The sequence below is a fragment of the Cryptomeria japonica genome, chromosome 7 (assembly GCF_030272615.1).
Source record: "Cryptomeria japonica chromosome 7, Sugi_1.0, whole genome shotgun sequence".
Classification (NCBI taxonomy): Eukaryota; Viridiplantae; Streptophyta; class Pinopsida; order Cupressales; family Cupressaceae; genus Cryptomeria; species Cryptomeria japonica.
In genome coordinates this window covers 340,614,938-340,638,578 of record NC_081411.1, presented here as the reverse complement: position 1 = coordinate 340,638,578, position 23,641 = coordinate 340,614,938, and the positions used below count along the sequence as shown (strand labels likewise).

General features: G+C 38.1%; 1 protein-coding gene across 4 annotated transcripts in view; it reads right to left on the bottom strand.

The window, feature by feature from the left end:
- LOC131039089 (transcriptional corepressor SEUSS) overlaps positions 1-23,641 on the bottom strand; it is a 67,856-nt gene that overhangs the window by 29,256 nt on the left and 14,959 nt on the right. For all 4 annotated transcript variants that reach the window (XM_057971736.2, XM_057971739.2, XM_057971738.2 and 1 more), the window contains exon 5: positions 6,534-6,582. In XM_057971736.2, coding sequence (XP_057827719.2) covers positions 6,534-6,582 — 49 coding nt within the window. The remainder of the gene's footprint in view (positions 1-6,533; positions 6,583-23,641) is intronic.

Genomic DNA, 23,641 nt, shown 5'->3' with positions numbered 1-23,641 from the left:
TGTAAGCAGGGAGATTTGAATGAAATTGTTGTGATAAGCTTTTGGGATAATAACAGTGAAACATTGTTCTTTGATGGTGTCCACTTAAGTTATTTTTTCAAAACTTGCATGGTTTCACCTTCCTCACTTAGAGTAGTAGTATAGTGCTTTGATTTTAATGGAGAATGTAATGGTGTTTGATGAATTTCCATGGTTCATACTTTTTGCATCTTGTTGAATATAAGTTGCAGTGTAAAGTTAAGTTAGCCTGAACCCCCAAACTTGTGTTAAGTTCAATTGCGAATAGTCGTTTGGATTGTGTCATGTTGGGTATTCAAATGCACTTTCTCAATGTGAAAATATTCAACATCCTCAAAAGATTGCACCGGTTCTTGCGGAGTTGTAGTTAATCTTGGCGAAGCAAGATTTGGTTTATTTGGAATTTGTCCACCAGAGCACTATCCATTGATATCATTGCCCTTAGGAGTAGATTTAGATCCTCTAACCCTTTCCCCTTTAATTTCAGTTCATTCCAGTTCAATCCGTTTGAAGCAAAAGCATCGCAAAATTGCTATATCCAATGATGAATTTCCAGCCACATCAAAGGGGTGAAATAATGATCCAAACATAAGTCCCATTGGATTACCAGCAATCACATCGACCAACTGAGTCACATCCATTGCATATAGGAACATTAGAGTCTACTATTTGAACTTATTGCAATCTTAGCATACAATTGTACTTTGATCAAGAGACTGAAGTGACCGTTAGGCAGCTTTATTTTGTTTTAGGCGCTGTCATAAAAAACACGTCAACGGATGGCAAGCTAAGTGAACTTGATTGTTCAAGCAACTTCATGGTTAAAGCACACTTGAGTCAAAATAGTGCTAGGACGAGTGGCCTCTGAGGAGGTTCTAATGCTTCACCTATGTGAGCACGAACTAGATGCAATGACTGCTAGGTGAACCATTCGTGCTCATAAGAGATGGTTGTGTAAACCATTGCTCGTGAAATATGGATCAACAAATTTAACTCCAAAAATACATGATTGAATCCTAATGAAGCATCACAATTTGGCACATTGAAGAAAAATAACTCCCACGTGTCAGTAGATAAACTACAAAGGCTCTATAATGAATGATCACAAGGCACAGCAATACACTTGATGAAGGTTTGGCAAGTGGGGTAGCAATCTATGTGGACATGATCTTGGGAGAAACTCCATAGTTAAGTGCACTTGAAATGAAGTAGTATTGAGATGGGCAACCCCCAAAAAGTCATCATACTTCACACCTATGAGCATCCTAGATGCAATGAATGCTAAGTGGGCCATTCACGCTCATGACAGATGGTTTTGTGTGAACCATTATTCGTAAAATATGGATCAATGAGTTTGACTCAAAAACGACATAGTTGGATGGTAACAAAACATCATAATTCATCACACTACGGAAACATGCCTCCTATTTGTCGAATGAGCTAAAGAAGCCCTAAATGAATGGTTCATAAGGCACAACACTTGATGAAGTTTTTGCAAATGGAGCAGCAAGCCAAGTGTGCTCAATCTTGTGGGAAGCCCTATGATCAAGCATGCTTGAGTCAAAGTAGTAATGAGATGGGTGACCTCCCAAGAAGTCACTTCACCTCTATGAGCATCACCCTTAGTAACGAATGCTAAGGGTACCATTCAAGATAATAAGAGATGGTTCCATGTGAACCTCATGAAATATGGGTCAACAAGATTGAATCAAAAACTACAAAACTAAATCTTGATTAAGCATCATAATTTGGAAAACTATAGAAAAATACCTCGTACTTGGTAAAGGATAAGTTGAAGAGACTCTATAATGAATGGTTCGGTTCAAAATGCACAACACTTGATGAAGGGTTTGCAAATCAAGCTAAGTGAGCTTGATCTTAGGTTAAAAACTCCATGGTAAAGCCCACCTAAGAAGTAGTACTAGGATGGGTGACTTGCAAAAGCCCAATGCTTCCCCTCTGTGAGCATGACCTAGATGCAATAAGTGCTAAGTGGACAATTCATGCTCAAGGAGATGGTTTTGTGCTAAGTTGTTCTGGTACTAGGTTAGACACAAGTGCAAGATTCTAGCATGTCGATACGGCAAAAAGATTATAGGGTACAACATGGTTGAGTATGTCTATATATATAATTGAAAATACATTTGATACATCATATCATAATGATGGTGTTTGAATCTTTTATAGTATGATACTTAATCATTGCTCAATGATAGTGATAAATATAATATTAATTGTCAATTGATTGTTCAAAACTTCAATATTATGTTATACATCATATAGGTGCAAGAATACATAGTCAAGTTTCAAATAAAAATCATTACAAGTCAACTACAAAATTTGAAAATAATACAATCAAAAAATTGTATTGTGGTCTTCAATTTTCATCAAAAGCATCTAAACCGAAGTCATTGATTGGTTCAACATCATTTGAACCACAAGCAAATGGAGCACCACTCCACTAGGTACATCATCGTCATCTACATTAATTGTGGCAAGCTCTGCAATAAATGCATCCAAGTTGGTACATTCAAGAATTATATCCCAATTCTCCATTGCCCCTTCCTTGTAGTCAACTTCTCTATGTGATAGGAGATGCAAGTTAGAATCGATATAGACCAAGTCTTCTCCTTTTTTGCAGCCAACCAATTATGCTTCACTGAGTGGATAAAGAAGTATGTACAAATTAAAAATCAAAAATGCAAAAGGATGGTAAGTACTAAGAATGTTAATAAATAAAAGAATGCTTACTTGTGATAAAATCTTAATTGCAAAAGGTTGGAGTAACAAATAATCTTGCCCATGAAGGTACCACCATGTACGATCATATCATCTTCCTTGTATTGGTCTTGAAGAGCCCAAAATTAAATACTATGATCTCATTCTAAAATGAACTTGCCAACTCAATCCTAGTATTATCCATCACTTTTGGACCTAAGAAATTTCTTTGAAATGCCAACTAGTACCCCATTGGCAACTTTACTATCTCTATATGGTGCAATTCTCCCTAGCAAAGAAAGTATCTCTATGATATAATAATTGGGAGATAATGCATATGCAAGGAGATGCAAGGGTGTGTTCATCTTGTGCCAACAATGATGAATGATTTTTCATCCCACTTCATAAAATGTTTCTATAGGGTTATTCTCCTTCTATGCTATAATGGCCTTTATTTATTTTTTTAATATTGGAGTTGATGCCATAAAAGATTTCCCCCAAACATAGTTGACTTGTATTAACAAACCTATCATTATTGTATTAGGCTTGATGAAACTCAATCCATAGTCCATAGAAGCCCACCAATTATCATCCAAGATCAATGACTTGACCTTTTAGGCCCTCTATGAATTTGACCGCTTCCAATACTCCATTGGTGGCTAATGGCCATGGCACTCAACGCCTTTCATAATCTCACAAGTTGTCACAAAATGGTTGTGTGCAATGTGAATCAGATCTCAACAAACTAATGTTGTGTTAAAAATAAGTTAATATTACATTACAAGATAAATAAATATGACAAATTAAATCACCTTCAACAACTCCAAATTTGAGAAAGTCCTAAAGATACCTTGTGACATGATGATTTGTCACAAACATTTGGTTTTCCTCACTCTCAATTTATATATTTTTCACCCACTCTATCTAAATGCCATTCGCTTCCATCACCAAGGGATTGTATTGTACATGGTGTTCAAAAAATGTGCTTGTAGCTTTTTGCAGCCAAAACACCTACAGCAGTACAGTTTTTCACACTGTTTGTAATGAATTGGACAACATTATCAAGACCCAGCATCTCTATGCACTCAATCAGAATTTTAGAAATGAATTCTACATACTTAACTTGCACCTCACAATCAACTACCTTCAAAAGCATTGCTCCTTTGTGGGTCACTACAATAACATTTACTAAGGATCAATTTTTGTAATCTTTCCATCCATCAAAAACAATGGACACTCATGTTTCAATCCATAAATCACTAACCAATTTGAGATATCTTAACAAAAAAAGATATTTTGCTAATAATATGCTGTGCACCTTTTCATATCTGGGACTTGTCTAACCAAAGAATGCATTACTGATTGCCAACACCTTATCCCACCAATATGGCAATCTCACCAAGTAGAAAGAAAAAACATTCACATTAACTTAACATGAATTTTTTTCATCTACAATGTCTATTGCTTCATTTTGAAATGACTTAACCAATGGGCCTCTTCTACAAGAAGGAGAGGGATCTTCTTCTTGGTTAGATAGTGTCTCCAAGAAAGGATGTTGGGAGGCCATTATTGAAGGAGAATCTATAGGTAGTTTCCCTGACGTTTTCCTTCGTAGAGGATAAAATTTAATTTTCCTCACTCACAATATCAACTTCTTGTTCTCTAATGATGTGTAACCATTGGGTGCATTGCTAATTGCCACCACCATTTTCCGCCACTATGGTGATCTCACCAAGTTGAAAAGAAGACCATTGGCATCATACAACATGCAATTGTTCCATATGCAATGTCTCTTGCTTCATTTTGAAATGCCTCCGTCAATGGACCTCTTTTATGAGAATGACAGGGATCTTCTTCTTGGATAGATAACACCTCCAAGAAAAGATGTTGGGAGACTACTATTAAAGGAGAATCTATAGGCGGCTTCAATAATTTTTCTTGCTAAAAGATGAGATTTTAATTTTGCTCACTCAAAAACATCAGCTTCTTCTTGTTCTTTAATGAAGGTCATATTTTGTTCTTTTGGCAACTACTTCTTGTTTCACTCTTCACATATTCTATTTTCATGCCCACTCATTAGCACATAAGTGAGCATTCACTCAGATAAATGAGCTCTTAAATTGGACCCCACAATGATTACAATTTCAAATAAAAGAACTGCCTCCTAGAAGTCGTTTAGGCATCATAACACATTTCCATAGAGGTGATGCTTGATCATATTTAAACTGTTTGTTTGCCTCAAGGTCCCATTCAGCTTGAACTATTTGCCATTCCAAATAGATTGATGTTAAAAAATTAAAAATTTTAAAAAAAAATTAAATTCAACCCTACAATATGTATAAACTAATAAAAGTTCAAATAGTCACCAAAAAACATTTTGAAAAAACCTGAAACAAGTTTTCTTCCTCAAAAAAAAAATCCATGAAAAATGAAAAAATTGTTAAACTAATTACCTTAAGATCAATAGATGTCATTTGTGCAAGCCAAATTTGTCCCTTTGGCACTTTTCAATTGTTCTCCTTCAAAAAAAGGCAACAATCTTCCAAAATGCGAAAATAGCAAAACAAGAATGAGTCTGTATGCAATATATTTCTTTTTGTTAAAAACAAACAAGATGGATGTATTTTAGGCCTTTTGGCACTTTTTACGGTTCTTCTTTAATATTTAAATGTTTAATATTTTATATTACTTTATTTTTTTCATTTTTTACTTCTTCATTTTTTTAAACCGCACCTATCAAACACAAGAGGGCTTAGGCACACCCTAAGAGACCAGGGCATGTCCCTGCCACCCCCAAGGCCCGACCAATTGAGTACAAGACCAGACCCACAGCAAAGAACCCAATAACTTATGTTTTGTGTGAAAAACTACTCATGAAATGACTAAATAACTATGTAGTTGAATCTTGATAAAAAATTATCATTGAATTTTGCATTTAGCTATTTGGCTGTTGGGGTGAACATATGCTTTTCACAGCTGTTCTATAGCTTTTCAGTGCACATTCTGAGAGTTGGTATTCTGTTTAAATGTTAATCTCCAAACCAATAATAACATTTTGGGTATCATGTTCATAATAAAAGTGAGAATATTTTCCATTTGTGAATAACAGATTGCCATCCCTCCACATAATATTTAAAAAAAAAAAATCAACAATGCTGTTTTTCCTTAAATATGTTAGTTCACCTAAATACTTCTGCCCCAGAGTTCTTGAGAAACTTGCAAATACATGTGAGATAAGAGAAATGAAAACATGAGATATTCTATTTATCATTTATAGAGGGTGGGTCACATTAATAATGTCTGACTCTATGAATCTAAACTGTCTCGCCCAGTCTGCCAGGTCACTGTTGACACAACCAATCGAATGGGTTCCTCCTAGAAAATGGAACACACATTCCATCACTACTATTGTCACAAATAAACTGCCTCTCGTTCCCTCATAAACAGAATATGTATTCCTTCGGACAACTTAGTTAGATGCATATCCCATCCCAATGCTATCATGAACAAACAACTACCTTTCATTTCCACATAAACAGAATATTTATTAATTCAGAAGACTTAGATAGCCGTCCAGAATAAGAAGCAATTAAGGACCTTGCTTCTAGCATTTTAGGCCAACCTCAATTACAGAGAAGTTACTAAAAACCCTTTACTGTAACGGACGATAAGAATATTACTCAAGGACAATAAATCAAGAAGAAAATAAACCATGAAATGTTAAGAAAAATATTTTGCAAACCATAGAAATAAGAAAAAGGCCCTCTCAATATGATAAGTGATAATTAGATATATACCAAATCCTCGCCCAGGTTGCACTCCACAGATGTTGCAGAACCAATACTCCTGGAATAAAAATATATACAAAAATGTAAGCATATCCCAGCAGACTAATTCTGGCATTCCAAGCAAACAAAATCATATCATTGGTGATGACTTCTACCATAATACACCATACAGAAACAATGATATATATGAAAACAAAAAACTCCCAATAGCAAATAGAAAGTTACAAACATCTGTCGAATGAAGAAATAAGTCAACTGCTAAAAATTCAAGATGATAAAATAATCTACAATCAGAAAACAAATAGCTTAAATGAAATGCACTGCTGCTGCAATGATTTGACATGAACATTATGCAACAGTAGCTTATAAAAGATGTAAAGCATAAAACATGAGAAAGACAAGCTTGTATAGAAAATATCTACTCATAGAGTCATAATAGTAAGCATTCAATTAACACTAAGAGCATTGTGAACTGCAAAATGATCAAAAACCCTCCAGCTTGCCTTTAAACGGATGAAAATTGCATAGGAGAATAACTTCTGATATTTTTAAGTAAACACAATTAAGATGACTGTGTATGCTAAAGACTCTCCCATTTATTAGCTTGTGCCTTAAACATTTTGCAGGGAGGACCAGATATTTCTTTTGGGTTTCCGTCCAATGTATTAATTTTCTCAACAATAAAAGAGGACGAAGTTATAATTGGGCAAGTTAAAAGCATGATCGAATATTCTTGTAATGAAGAGAAAGCTGCTTTTGTCGAAGTGGAAAATTGCTTGAGATATATTTTCTTCTCGTTTAGTGTGATCATTTATAATCAGTAAATAGGTGGCGATGGGTTCTCCACTTTCCACAACAATTGTTGAACCGTTTATGTAAAAACTGGAAGAGAATGCCCTCAATTCCTTTGTATTGAAACCAAGATGGTGTAAGAGATTTGCAACAAAGATCATTTGGAACAAGAAATCTTGAATTTGGTGACTAAGAAGAATGGTATGGGGTAACCATATTGCTAGGAGTTTCCAAAAACAAATGACAAAGTCAAGAGCAATAAAAAAGAGTGGAGGGCTCTGTAGAGTCTCCAGTTGAATTCCTCGGTTATGCTGAGTACATCTCTAGCAATCTTTCAGAGATTGTGAAGTTCCATAACATCAAGACTATATTTCTAACGCAAAACAAAATAAAGAAAGCAAACAGGTTCTCTAAGGATTGTTTGGAATTGAGACAGAAAACTGGGGTCTATCAGTTCAATGCTATGTTCCACGGAGCTTCGGGGACGGGGACAGCCAGGAACGCCGGGACGTATTTCCGGTACAGGGGTACTTTTGGGCCATTTTCGGGGGGACGGCAGGGGATGGCTGTTAAAACAATAGGGGGGGTTTTACAATTATAGAGAAATTTCAAATATGCATATCATAGCAATGGTAAAGCATTCATCAAAGACATTAATACATTGCATTAGACTTGAATTGAGATTTCACAAGAGAATTGACAAACATTTTACCAAAATTCAAATGCTTTTATCAATCATTTGATTGCTAACAAACATATGTCATAAACATCCATAATAGACATAAAATGATAAATATTAAATATTAAACATCCATATAACTATGAGATGACATAAACTGTAAATAGAAAAGTTAAAACATAGAAATCCATAATCAGCTGTCTATCATAATGTCAAGATAAACTAAGAAAATATATGGCTGTCCATAATCAGCACATAGTAGGTCTAAGACAAAGAGTCTAAATCATAGTTCTCAGACTTGGACTCGGCTCGGACTCAGCAATGCCGACTCGACTCGTGACTCGGCTATGACTCGGCAAAATAAAAAAACCCTTGAAATTAAGAGATTTTTAACGATTTTAAACTTGTTTCATGCATCCATTATTGAATAAAGCCCAATTATAATGTGTGCTAGCTTGTTATGCCATGAAAGGCATGCCGGTAGAGTATCTACTTGTTTGGGGCTTCTGTTTAGTATTTTCTTTGGCCAAATTGAAATTCTAGGAGCACCAACATGAGACATCATGAACATCTTCACTTGGAAACTGTAAGGAGTGCTTGTGTATGGTAGCATTAAATAGTGTGCTTGTTGAACTTAGGTTTTACTCTGGGAATATAGTTGACCTTGGTCTTTCTTGGACCTCTTAGTTTTTAGGCTATATATATGTTGGATGGAAGGGGGAATTGTGAGGCCAGAAGGGTTTGAAAATATGCTCCTCAGAGACATGTCCCTTGCCAAAAATAACCTTGTGCCCCATGGGGGGATTTTTTGGGATGTGGGGACAGGTAGGAAATGTCCCCCACTCACCCCCTTTTTTCAAAATTTTAAGAAACATCCCTGTTGTGAGGTACTCACACATCGCCCCATTGCAAATGAAGACCCCCACTTTTTGCTTTCTAGGGTTAGCTCTTTTAGTTTTGTTGTTGGTCGTTTTAGTGTCTTAGCCTTTGCATTGAAGGGATTGAGTTTCTCAAAGGTCATCAAGTCAGGTGGATCTCTTCAAGGTGGAGTGAAGGAGGTTAGGTCAGTTGAGTGATTAGGGGTTATTTAGATCATTCCTAGGGTTTTTGTGTACTATCCAGTCACACTTCAAGTTGCTAAATCAGACCTTGGTTGAATGCATAGTGTCCTCCTAGGTCTCATCCCTAACATCAAGGTCAGAGTGAACTCGCCTTAAAAGTCTGGAATGTCATCCTGATCTTGAAATGGCCTGAAATTTGACTAAGTCTGGAAATTTGAAGGATCCTCCAAAAACTAGATTTTGCATTATAACTCATGGAGGTCCGAAACCACTCTCAAACACCCTGACAATATATATGGAATATAACTTAAAGTAAAAGAAAGAGAAAAGACATAAGTAAATGCCACTTATACTTGAATGTTATATTCCATATATGAATCCTGACGAAGAGACTAACTTGTCAAACAACTTCATGTTTTTTTTGTTTTTTGCAAGTCCAAACATTAACCTGTCATGGCCGAGTCCTTGAGCTTGGACTCAGCGAGTTTTGCCATAACTCGTCTGACTCGCGAGTCAGGCGAGTTATGGTCAAAACTCGCCGAGTCCGAGTCTCGAATCAGAAAAACTCGCCGAACTCCCCTGACTCGCGGCGAGTTTGGGAACTCTGACTCTAAATCAAGATCAGAGCTAGAGTCTCTCTCTGAGTCACTATCAATATGAGGGGCTGCCTCCTCAACCAATGGAACCCCAGGCAATCCTAGAGGTGTCTCGTCCTCCTCAACTTGCATAGCATCTTCTGGATTGACATCCCAACATAAGGCTGGAGTCTGACAATACTCTGGAGTCTAGCGATCTTGTAGCCGTAATGAGTGTCTTTTTCTTCCTTTTGTTTGTTTTATGCATTAGATTGGGGTTTGTTATTGTTGGTGTAAATAATTATTCATCTTGGATATTATTACACCTTACTTAAGTTTACTTAGGTACATGCATTTCATAGTAGTTTGGGTATGAGACACTTGGGTGTTTGTGCCAACATTGGGATTGTGTGTGTAGGAGAATTTCCACCTTTTATGGTGTTGATCTTGTTGTTACACTCCACATTCAGTGGGTGATCCACCTCAAGTGGACTATTATATTATTTCTCCTACCTACCCACACCTATTTCCTACCTACCCTTGTTTCTTATTGAGCCACATGTCATGTTTGTGTGCTTACATATCCATATAGCCTTGCCTATATAAGCAGGCTCATTTTCATTGTATGTATCGATTGATGATCCAGTTGATCAGTATTTTCATCTTGATAGAATACAATTTATTTCTATCATATATTTTGTCTCTCTTATTTGTGCTTTCCATTGCCTCTTAATCTTGGCAAAATCTCACATGGTATCAGAGCTAGTCCATGTCTCACATGGTATCAAAGCCATTAGAGTGTCATTGGTTTGCTAATTGAGAGAAATTTGATGCTATTTGGGGTTGTGTAATTTGGAGTTTTCTATTGCAGGTTTTTTTTTAAGCTTGATGGATCAAATCTGAGGTCGCTATTGAATTGAGGAGGTCCAAGAAAGTCATTTTTGCCTTTTGTTTCATCCAAATCGGACTTTGGAGGCCAAATCTAGAGGCATTTGAAATTTGACGCTGCGGCGGAAATTTTCCAGAAATTATAATTTTGCAGGTATTTTTCAAATAGTGATATCTCACTCATCCGGACTCGTTTTTTCGAGCAATTTTTTTTGTTTTGGGGTAGAATTTCATGATCTGTACAGTGGTGCAAGAGTTTTCTGATTTTCGGATACAGGTTTTTCAGAAATCGATAAATCCCAGTTTTTACAACTTTGGAGGCTTCATTTGGGTTCTCATATGGACTCCTTTTCAGGTGCCATTTTTTTGCAATAATCTGCCATTTTTTTGCAATAATTTTAAGTAGAAATTGTACTTTCATTATTTGGCCATTTTTTGGCATATTTGGTACTTGCATTTTGCTTGGATCTCAGTTTAGATCACTAGTAGTATTTGTTGAAATCTTTTAGATCTCATTTTGAGAAGTTGTAAATTGAAATCAGAAGTCCACCTTGCCATTGTTTGCAAGTGGCCTATTGTACACGCACTAAGTATAAAGTGCCAAAATCACCATTTTGGGGGTTTCTTGATTGAGTATTTTGGGGGGGTGTCTTTTGTGATTGTGCCTCTCTCTATCTTGTGTTTTTTCATTTTGGTGCTATGGGTTCTCCTAAATTTCCACTTTTTAACTCCTCATAATTATGCATCATGGAAAATTAAAGCATGGAGTAAACTAATGGAAAAAGGACTTATTCATTATGTAAATGAAACTATTACAGCACCACCTGATCCTAAGGCTGATCCTAATGCTCAAATTGAATGGCTTACTAAGAATGTTATGGCACTTGGGACACTTAGAAAGTATGTATCAGATGACCTCATTTTTCACATTGATAAGTGTACAACAATTAAAGAGGCTTGGGATATTTTTAAGAAATTGTATAGTCGAGTTGATGAGATTAAGGGCTACAAGCTTGATAGTGAACTCACAACTTTGGATCCCAAGGATTTTGATACAATCCAAAATTATGTCACAAAAGCAACTGAGTTAAGAGCAAAGCTAAAGGGTTGTGGAATTGACAAAAAGGATGCTCAATTGGTTTATAACTTGTTGGACAAGCTTCCTTCAGAGTATGCAGCCTTTGTATCTAGCTTTCAAACCCATAGGTTAGCTCAAGGTTCCTCATACACTTCTCCCTCATTTGATTCATTCATGGAGATGTTGATACTTGAGCAATCTAAGTTGAACACGATGGGGATTCTCAAATCTTCAAAGTCACAAGCTTTGGTGGCTAACAAAGGGAATCAAAGTAATCAAGGAAAAGGCAAGAATCAAAGCAACCTAAGTCAAAACCACAACAAAATGGAGCACAATCTTCCTCTCCACAACAAGGTGATTCACCATTCTCACCTAAGAGGAAATCATATAAGGACAATTTTTTTTGTGGATATTGCAAGAAGTCAGGACATGATGAACATCATTGTTATAAGAAGGATATTGATGAGTTGAAGAATCTTCTTGAGAAGAATAGAATCAACCTACCTTTTAGAATGTCTACATCGGCTTCTTCTTCCAAGGATAAAGGAAAGGATCACTCTTTTGGGATAGATAAAGGAAAGGGACAAGCTCTTTGTGTTACTACAAGTCATGATTCAGGGAGATGGCTTCTAGATTCTGGGGCTTCTCATCATATGGCATCTTCGCAGTCTATGTTTTCTACATTTGAGCCTTGCCACATGCCGCAGATTTTGATGGGAAATCATACATACATGGATGTGATTGGGAAAGGATCTATTGCCATTAGGGATAACTCCTTCAATAATGTGTTGTGTGTACCCCACTTGACAAAAAATCTTCTTTCCATCTATCAAATCACACATGGGGCAACTAGGAAAACTGTGGAGTTCACACCTGATTCAGTTATCATTAGAGACTTGGAGAGTGGAGCTATCATTGCAACTGGGGTGGTTGATCATGCATCTCGGTTGTACTCTTTTTCAGATTTTGGTCCTATTGATAAGGTTGGTTCTTCCTATGTTGATGATTCAGATTTTGAGGAGAACTTTGGGCATTTGAACTTGGGGATTCTCACATGTGACCCCGTTCTTGAGCCTTGCATTTCATCTCCTTCTCTTGATATCAAACCACCTATTGCACCTGATGATGCAGCTAGTGCGACAGTTTTGCCTTCATGTGATTCAGTGCAGCAAGATATTCATTGTCTTCCAGCTTCAGATTCATGGGATGATTACTTGACAGACATTGCAGGTTTGTTTGCGGAATCCTACATTGCAGATTTGGGAGATACCATTGATGACATTCATCTTCTCTTTGATGAAGATGATCCTTCTTTGATTGTTGCGAGGGATCACTCTGACCCTCTTGTACATTCTCTACATGATCAATCTTTAGAGGTTGACATGATTGTGGATACTTTTGTACGACACTTGGAGGAGGTCTCTTTATCTTTTGAGGAGACATATGAGTCTTTGGATATTGTTTTACATTCATCTCCACTAGATCTTGAAGTGCCTTTTTCCGTAGTGTGGCAAAGTTTACCACCTTTGGAGGGGGTACCTTTCAGCATCGACATGGGGACACTTGAGCAGTTTTCAGAGATTCCTTTCATCATGAGTATTTTTTCTCCATCTTCCCTTCATGGTTGGGGAGACTTCATGGATACACCTTTGGTTTTGTTTCTTCCTAAGGGGAGGAATGTTGTTCGACATTCATGGAGCAGTTTCTTCATTCATCTTCGAGCTTCTATCATTGGTGCAGATTCCACATTGAGGGGGGGCTTCCTAGCTTCTCTTCTTCTCTCATATGGGGGGGACTTTTTCCTCACATGGGGTTTTGTCCTTCACATACTTCTATGAGAGTTCTTTGTATCTAGTTTTCATCTCTCTTTTAGGGGAGGGTTTTTTACCATTGGGTTTTTCTCTCTTTCCCCGCTTTGTGAGAGATTTCCTTGCATTGGTTTTCATGCATTTGCATTTGTACATGGGTACCTAACATGGCCTCGTAGCCGGGACCCATCTTGCATTGCTTAGTTGCATTGTAGACTTAAGTGCATTCCCCTAAGTTGCACTTAAGGGGGGGTGTTGGTGTAAATAATTATTCATCTTGGATATTATTACACCTTACTTAAGTTTACTTAGGTACATGCATTTCATAGTAGTTTGGGTATTGTTGACGTGTATTTTGTACACAATCATACACAAAATAAAATACCCAAGGGTACCTTATCCTCTCTTGAATAAAATCTCTAACTGCTGAAGATATCGCAAGAAGGATCAGTTAGGGTGACTTCAATGTTCTTTTAAGTAGGATCTCTACGTGTGGATAAGCACCAGTGGTCGTTGTGATTGCTGTGTCATCAAGGGGTCTTACGCCAAATCCGAACTGCAGGAACAGGGTTTCCTAATACTAACAAGCTCTCAAAAAAGATCAAAAGAGTAAGGCTTGCAAGAGATAAAGTATAATCTAATCCTAAGAATGACTCAATGTGGACGAGACTTGGCAAGATTCTACCAACTTCAATATTGCCATAAAGTAACAACTCAATTGAAATTGATGCAATCTTCTAAGGTAACAAATGATTTTTCAATTCATCAAGGCTCATAGACACTACCACGAAGGCACATATCCAAGATACAACAATTGAAAGTTTAAGTGATTCAAGTTGATCCAGTTGACCACGCAAGGCGTTCCTACAATCAGCAAGAAGCTAGTGGTTTGGAAAGTGAATCTCACCAACGATCAAGTCCAACACTTTGTCCTTCAAATTAAAACACTACTTTGATTGAGAATGATTCAAGACAACGAACAACCATGAAGATAACCACAAGAATTGCAATAAAACACCGTAACTTCAATATTTTATTGATCTCAAAGCCATCATGAACAACAATTGTTTGAAATTCCTTCTTCAAAGCTCAATCTTGCTACAAAATACTTGCTTCTATCAAATTGCTAATCTCTAATCACTAATGCTGATATCTAATCTCTAGTTTTTTTTTTTAGTTCTAGTTACAAAATGAAAAGAAATGAGGGTATATATAGCATCCTCAATTACAATGAACAGTCCAGATCAAAAAGAAGATCAATGGCCAAGATTATGACACCTAAACCCTAATTAGGGTTTTATTACAAAAGTTCCCCTTTTATTGCACAACACTAAATGCATAGCCAAATATTAAATTTGGCACGAAAATCTAGGAGACATAGACCAATGACAATTAAGGTGCCACATCATCTATAACAACCTCTCATCTAGAATCTTGTTCCCTTTCCAATGCTCCTTTTTAGCATATGCAATGAATCTAGACACGATTCCTTCGATCTCAGCAATTGGAATCTCGAGAAGATTCTTCATTCGTTCTTCTAAGTGGATGACCTGATCAAATGCCTTGAGAAGAGCAGCGTCCCATTCAGGTTCAAGTTCCTTGGTCTTCTCAATCAGGAGCATGGTGGCAAACATCTGATCTCGTTGCTCATTTGTAATAACATTCTCATCTTTGCAAAAGATGACCTTGACTCTATCTTCCAATTCCTGCAAATCCACATCTGTCTCAACTTCGATCCTCCTGCCAAGAATAGTACGTAGTACCTCAAACACTCTGTCCTGGATCGGGTGGATAACCTCCTCAACATGATTGCATCTAGTACTGATGTCCTCGAAGAGAACTTCCTTCATTTGGAGTAAAGTCGACCACTAAAGTAAACTATGAGGTCCTCCATCCATTATCTTTTCTTGCACTAGGACCTTCCTTGATGTTTGTCTGATTACTTGCAGGACAGGAATGATAACATCCTTAGTATGAGCAAAAGCAGCTACAGTTATCATCAAGTTGTGGATGACCTCAAGAACTTGAATAGCTCGATGAATGGTCTGCATCATCCTTGTTGCAAATTCAATAGCAACTGTATGAGATTTGTCAATCCATGAGCTCATAAGCTGAACCAAACTCCTGACTCTCTCTGCCTCGCCAACTGATTCAAGGGGAAGTGCCTGTGTAGGAGATACTGCTGGATCCTGACGTCTCAAAGGCTGATTGAGATGGCCAAAGTAGCCTCTCCAAGCACGAACCTCTCGCTCAAGCTTCCTATTCTTTTTCATTTCTTCCCTAAGCTTGTCCTTAAGTGCCTCAAATGAATCAGTGGCATCATCCAACGTCTGTTCGGCTGTGGGTGGACCAAGCTCAAATGTCTCTACATCATATTCCTCTGGGAGTATCTCACCTTCATACTTGTCCACTGCCGGTGCAGTTATCTGCAATTTCCTGGATCCTGTCTCATCTCTAATCATCTTGGACATCTTAGTAGCTTTCCTCTTCTCTGTCATCTTTTGAGAATCTCCAACAAGGCTCTCTAAATCAATCACACTGTCCTCGTCCTCGATCACAATCACCCTTGTAAGTCTTTCCTTTAACCAATCTGGGATGGCCGATCTTGTTTCTCTAACCTGTATCTCATTGGGCAATGTTTCTTCTTCTCTGAGAGGAGATGTTACTTCATTATCTTCCTTATCTTCATGTAGCTCATTAGCTTGGAGAGACCCACTTGGTGACCTTCGAGGTGCCTGTCCTTCTTTATCGTTCTGTACCATTGATTCCATAGACTCCTCTATCTCAAGTGTCCTCTTCTCAGGCCGAGAAGATGTGTCGGATGAACGATCTCGGTTGGCCTCTTGCTTCTTCTTGGAAGATTCTCTTTTCTCAGGTCTCTCTTTCCTCTTCGAGCCTCTTGGATGGGGATTGCCCTCACTTACACTTCGAAGGTTACCTTCGCTTGTATTTCTGGGATTAGGATTACCCTCACTTACACTTGCTCCTCCTTCAACTGGTTTCTCTTCCAAAGTGAAAGTCATAGATATACCTTGCTCTCTCAACTTCTGATGCTGCACATCAACCCATCTGCGAGTACAAGACAAGACTGGAGCCATCAAGGCATCTAGATCCACAACCTCAGGTTCATTCCAATCTAGCCTCATTGATTTGCTTTCTCGATCATAAGATGATTGGAGATGTCTGCCACTGTCCTGAGCTTGGTCGGCCACTCTGTAAATCTTGCATTTCCTGATGAAGTCTAAAGGCAATCTAGAATGCATCTTTCTTTTCACTTCAAGGTCATCCAAGAGATTCATCACAAAGTCTTCTACCTGAGGTTCATGTTTATATTTTCTTCCGACCGTCTCCTCTATATACCCATATGGATCAAAGCTCTCTCAAGGCAAAGAATGAAAATGAATATAAAGCTAACTCCTTCTCTGCATCATCCATGGCTAGAGCATTAGGACATACCTCAACTGAATTGCCCAATATGATAGGCACAGGAACTCCATTTCCATGTCTGTGTCTGAATGCTTTCACATAAGCTACCAATTGTCTTGTTACCTCAAGTAACACAATTCTATCTGTCGGATATCTCGGCAACATATAGGGGGGTGAAGGACATCCATGAACTCTAATATATGTAAATTTCTGGAATTGGATAAACCATGCACCGTACCTCTTCACCAGCTCTTGTGCGTCCTACGATAATCGGTTGTGAATCCCGCCTTGCAATATCCTGGTGATGTTCACCGTGAATGTATCATTGACTAACTTGTAGTTGCTTCCTGGCGGATGATGCAAGTGAACATAGGAATCACAAACTCTGACCTCGCCAGGTCCTCTTCCAATCACTCCTCTGTGAGGTAGTCCTGCATACTCAAAGCTCCTGATCAAGGCATATATGATGTATGAACTCATGTGAAAAGACTTGGTAGCCTTCAATCTCCTTAACTGTACGTCCAAGCAATGGCTAATCATTCTAACCCAATGGATTGTTCCTTTTCCCTGAACTATCACTTGGATGAAGTAGAACATCCACTTCTCAAAATAGAAGGCTTGAGGGGCTCCTGTGACTCGATTGAGTAGTGTTATCAAATCTCTGTACTCCTCCTGGAAGTCGATCTTATGTGGTGTATTCGGAATCTTGCTCAGGCGAGGACGACTCTTGAGTAACCAATTCTTGTTGATGATGCTTAGACAAGTGTCTGGATCATCTTCGTACATGGACCTGGCTCCTTCTATGCTTTTATAAATCATATCTTTATGTTCTGGCAAGTGAAGAGCTTCACTGATAGCTTCCTCTGAAAGATAAGCAAAAGTGTCTCCTTCCTTGGACACTATCGATCTGGACTGTGGATCATAATGGCGAGCACACTCGATCATCAACTCATGGCACTGGATTGCTGGAGGGAAGCCGGTCGCCTTGATAATGCCACTTTCAATTATTCTTCTTGCGACAGGTGATGCCTTGCCAATGTAGGGGACCTCTTGAAACTTCTTCACACTGAAGTTTCCCAAGTTGGTATCTCCAATGTTGCTCCACTTTGACACGATCTTGGTCTCCAATTCTTCGTTCTTCTGATCTTCCTTCATGAGAGCTGGACGACTGGTGGATGCTCCCGCCTTTGGGGTCGCCATTGTAACACCTACACAACATTTCATAATAAGTAATAGATTTTGCAATGTATAAACATAGATTAGATTAGAGATTGAATTTAGGAAACTTCATGATAAGTCCTTGAGTTATCATTTCCTAAATTCGATTGAGCTACAGGAAATTCAAAATTTCAAAATTCAAAACTTAAGATATGACGATCAAGATTCAAAATTCAAGACAAGGGAAGACTTCGCCATACCTCACTTAAGAGCTAACTCTAAAAAGATGCAAAATTAGGAAATTCGCCTAGGGAAAATCGAAGTTTGAAGTTTTCAACGTGATCCTCCTCTGGCAAAGGCGCCTCCTTAGTTAATTTCACCACCTTGAGGACAAATTCGCTTCACTTGCAATAAAATTCGCACTCCTCCTTGGATGGAATTTCGCACTTCTCCTTGTCTTCCAAATCGCATATGAAAGGATGATAAAATGATGATTTAAAATGAGATATCATACCTCCTTTTATAGGCGCTTACCTCTTCAATCCCCATAGGCCGACTTTTGCAAATAAATAAATTTTAAATAAAAAGAGGAGGCCGACTTTTACAAAATATAGAAAATAAAACCCAAGCGCTCCAATTTCATTTATTAATAATTAATTAATTAATTAAATGCCTTGTAATTAATTATTTTGATTTTTAAAAGGCAAAATTAATTAATTAAATGCCTTGTGCGCACCCATTAAATGCAAATTTTAATTAAAAAAATATCAAGGTTTATCGAAATTTTGCATTTAATGCGATTTGAAAATGATGTTGGCGCCAAAACATGGGAGAATGATGGATATTAACCTTATCGCTCTGGTCCCTGGGAGAGGGACAAGAGCGCTTTAGCATTTTGATCTTGATTTTCACGCCTTTTACGTTCAAAGTCGCTTCCCTTACGTCCAAATTGGCATCTTAATTGGGAACCTTGAGCTTGATCGATTCAATCTTTTGAATGAATGTCTCTCAAACCATTTTCGCCCTGGTCCCTTGGTGAGGGACAGGAGCAAACTTTACTTTTCTCCTTGATCTTTGATTATTTTGGTTGCCAACTTACGTCACAAGGCAAGAAATAACTTCATCCATTCATTCTACGCATATTTAATTTGTTCTTTGCAAGGCAAATTTGATATTTGAGTGATTTTCGCCCTGGTCCCTTGGTGAGGGACAGGAGCGAACTTTGTATTTTAGCTCCAAATTGTCAACTTTTAACATTAACTTCTTGTTCATCACCTTTCTAATGACATTTCGGACCTTGCATGACTTCGCCTTGCTATCGTTTTTTGAAGGAAATGACTAGTTTAATGAATATCGCCCTGGTCCTTGACTGAAGGACAGGAGCAATTTTGCATCTTTGCTCAAGTTGATCACCTTTTGACGTTTGGTTCCTTGTCCATCATCCTTCCAAAGACATATTCGATCTTGTGAAACTTTGCCTTGGCGTGGTCTAGGAAGAAAAAGATTGATTTCATGAATATCGCCCTGGTCCTTGACTGAAGGACAGGAGCGATTTTGCATCTTTGTGCTAATCCTTGATCATATCGACTTGCAATTGCCTTCGAAGTATAAAATGGTGTTCCTTACTCCCTTTTGAACGTTTGAAATGGAAGTGGCATCTCAAAATTAGGCATACTTAGACATTTCGCTCTGGTCCCTTGGTGAGGGACAAGAGCGAACTTGACCATTTCCATCACTTTTCGCGGTCCTTGCAACTTGGTTTCTCTTCGAGGCGTTCCAGACATCATTGCCACCTTATATCTTGGCTTGGAGCGACTCAAACTTGGAGGGGAATATTAGATAACCTTGATTTCGCCCTGGTCCCTGACTGAGGGATAGGAGCGAACTTTCATTTATAGGCTCATTCGTGCTTTGCCAACTTTCAAATTTGTCTTCAACGGGCTCATTACGCTCCCCTTCACTTATCTTTAACGTGGGCCTTGCTCCAACTTGGTGGGAAATTTGTTTTGAGAAGAAATCGCTCTGGTCCCTTGGAGAGGGACAGGAGCGAACTTGGCAAATATGGGCTTCATTTGGTGTCTTGCAAACTCTAAATGATCTTCAATAGATTCGTTATGCCTCCTTTCACTTGCCCCAAACTTAAAAAACTCATTTCACTTCGCCAAAAACTTGTCTTGTGGAAGAATCGCTCTGGTCCCTGAGAGAGGGACGGGAGCTATCATTAAAATTCGCCTTGGTCCCTGGCTGAGGGACAGGAGCGATTTTGCTTCTAGGGCCAATTTTCTCCTTCGAGGTACAATCAAATTATATTCAACGAGTAAAATGTACCTCCCTTATTCTCCTCAAATCGCGAAATCGTTCAAATCTTTCAAGGACAAGGCAATTTTGGATTTCAAGCTTCGGTCCTTCAGTGAGGGACAGGAGCGATTTTTGTCCTTGAGGGCAAAAGTTCAACCTTTTATTGCAAACGACTCAATCCTGGCGCTCTATCATGTTGATTTCACCTTCCATTACGTCCTTGACGCTTCAATCTGATCAAAATGAGGTCAAAATGGTCTAAGTGAGTCATTTCGCCCTAGTCCTTGACTGAAGGACAGGAGCGATTTGACCTTAAACTTTAAAAAACTTGCCAATTTTGAGATTAAAAATCTTCAAAACCTCCAATTCACGTTCAACTGCATCTCCTGGCGACCCTGCACAAGACAAATGAAATAAATTAATAACCAGGATGCATAGAATATCATTTTCGCCCTGGTCCCTGACTGAGGGACAGGAGCGATTTTGCTTCCACAGGCCAAAATATCAGGTTTTTAGGACCTCAGTTACTTCACAAGCTAAAATTAGGTTATCTCCAATGCCTGGGATCAATTATCAAAAATTTCCAAAATTTGGTCAAAATCACTCAAACAAAAATTCACAATTCCATCATCAACACTTAGGCAAAATTTGGACTTTCTTTCAAAAAACTGACTGAACCTAGACGAACTCATTTGACCCCCTGACAGATTCACCTTATTTCAAAATTGCATCCTACGAGAGGAAGCTCAACAATCCTCAAAATTTGGACTGGATTCTGGCTTGAAAACATCAAAACGGAAACCCTAAGGCTTAACCCCAGTCCAGACGACTGACTCACTAATCCAAAACCCTAAAAGCAGAGAGAGAAACAGGCAAAACCGAGCAAAAAGAGGGGGTCCCCATTTCAATGGGGCGATGTGTGAAATGGTCACAACAGGTATGAGACACTTGGGTGTTTGTGCCAACATTGGGATTGTGTGTGTAGGAGAATTTCCACCTTTTATGGTGTTGATCTTGTTGTTACACTCCACATTCAGTGGGTGATCCACCTCATGTGGACTATTATATTATTTCTCCTACCTACCCACACCTATTTCCTACCTACCCTTGTTTCTTATTGAGCCACATGTCATGTTTGTGTGCTCACGTATCCATATAGCCTTGCCTATATAAGCAGGCTCATTTTCATTGTATGTATCGATTGATGATCCAGTTGATCAGTATTTTCATCTTGATAGAATACAATTTATTTCTATCATATATTTTGTCTCTCTTATTTGTGCTTTCCATTGCCTCTTGATCTTGGCAAAATCTCACAGTTATATTTTAATATTATTTGGAGTCTTGGTGGGGCCAGCCGAACCTCTTTTATAAATTAAAAATGTGTTTTTTTAATTTATTTTGGACTTCAAAATTTTTTGGGCCGTAGGCGACGGCCAGCTGTCCCAAGGCAGCTAGCCGTCCCTTGCTTCCCAACAGTCGTCCCTGGTGAATTTGCCAAAAAGGGGACTCCTAGGAAATGGCAAATTCCCATCCCCGCGTCCCCGGTACAAGTTCAAGGCAAAAAATGTAGGAGACGCATCCCCCTGGAACATAGGTTAAATGCTCTTGCAGTGTTTCTTGCACTGGAGAAACAAACAAGTCCATTAGCACAAAGGTTATAGGTAGTCCCCTGCTTCCAAACAACCGTCCCCAAAACGCCCCCAATGAATTTGCCAAAAAAGGGACTCCTAGGAAACGACAAAATTCCCGTCCCCGGTACGGGTACAAAGCAAAAAATGTAGGTGATGCGTCCCCATGGAACATAGGTTAAATGCTCTTGCAGTGTTTCTTGCACTCGGGAAACAAACAAACAAGTCCATTAGCACAAAGGTTATAGAACATAGTACTGGCATTACTCGCATTTTAACAAAATACCACATTTGCATTAGGATGCCAAGGTAACTGCAGTAGAGGACCAGTATTTTAGATATCATATAAGGGCCAAGTAGAGACTAAAAAGCATGAATTCAATTTGAATAGGGATGATAAAATCCATTCATCAAAAATATAATTGCCAAATAAGTGAACCTTCTTTATCATTCACACAGTCAAGAAACATTCTTGTTTAACCATAATAAGAAGACAAGCTTACTGCTAAAATTGTCAAGCTTTCACCCTTTGTTCCTTGAGAGGTTGACTAATTGTTGCCTCCATGGCTTTCCAAGCCTTTCCTTGGGAACGAAATCTATAACAACCTTTATTGCACTCATGTATGTTAGGTACATACCAGTTTAGATTGCTTCTACCCTAAAAAATAGAGTAACTGTGTCTTGGCATTAATGATTGTAAAAAATTGTTCAAACTCCTTAAAAATGTAATTTTCCCCATTATTTACCTTAGCGTTTGATCTTGTCACTATTTTTATTTTCTTCATCCCCTTTTAACTGCTTGAATTCCTCAAATACTTGTCACTACTTTTTTAAGAAGATATAAACCTTATTGTGAATTACCATCCAAATAATGGAATGGCTTCAAAGGGATCTCAATCATAGACGAACAAATAAGGTGGCACGAGTAGGGGAAGCAAATACAAGTACCCTCACTAGGTACACCACCTCATGAAGGATGGATGGCAAAAGGCCACATTATTGATTTTTAGAAGGAGAGAGCACACAAAACAATAATAATATGATTTGATATTTCACTCTGCTAATCCATCGTTCAATACACTACATACTTACAGGAATTTTGATTCCTACAGTATAGGAACCACTCCCTAATTATACAAGTTCTTCTAACAACTCACTTCCCTACAATCTCTCGTACAACAAACCATACTTACAATATAATAGTCTAACAATAATACAAAATTGTTTGTCAACACTTTATATTTAATATAAATACTAATGTGAATACTAATTTCCAACACACGAGGCCAAGACGGATGGTATGACCACTTTTGGGCCTAGGGTAGAGAGTTGCTTCAAGCGCCCTATCATGTCCCCTTATCTGGGTCGTTATGGTTGAACCTGAACAATAACTTATAGATATTATATGATTGAGAAGGTTATGAACGTGTTCTCTAATAGTAATAATTGATATTATGTATTGTGCTCTTTCAATAATTATCTAACATGATTGCAAGGCTTCAACCAAGAGCTATCTCGCTTTATATCCCTTGGGTAAAATATTATATCTCTAACAATATTATGTTTCCCTGTTTCATTGGAATTGTAAATTTAGGGAAAAGTATAAGGTGATCCAAAAAGAGACATTACAATTGGTATCATAGCCTTGATCTTGCCAGCTTGCAAGGTAAAAATAAATCATGGTCAATGAGAAGGGATCTAATAATATGTGTATGTGTGTATG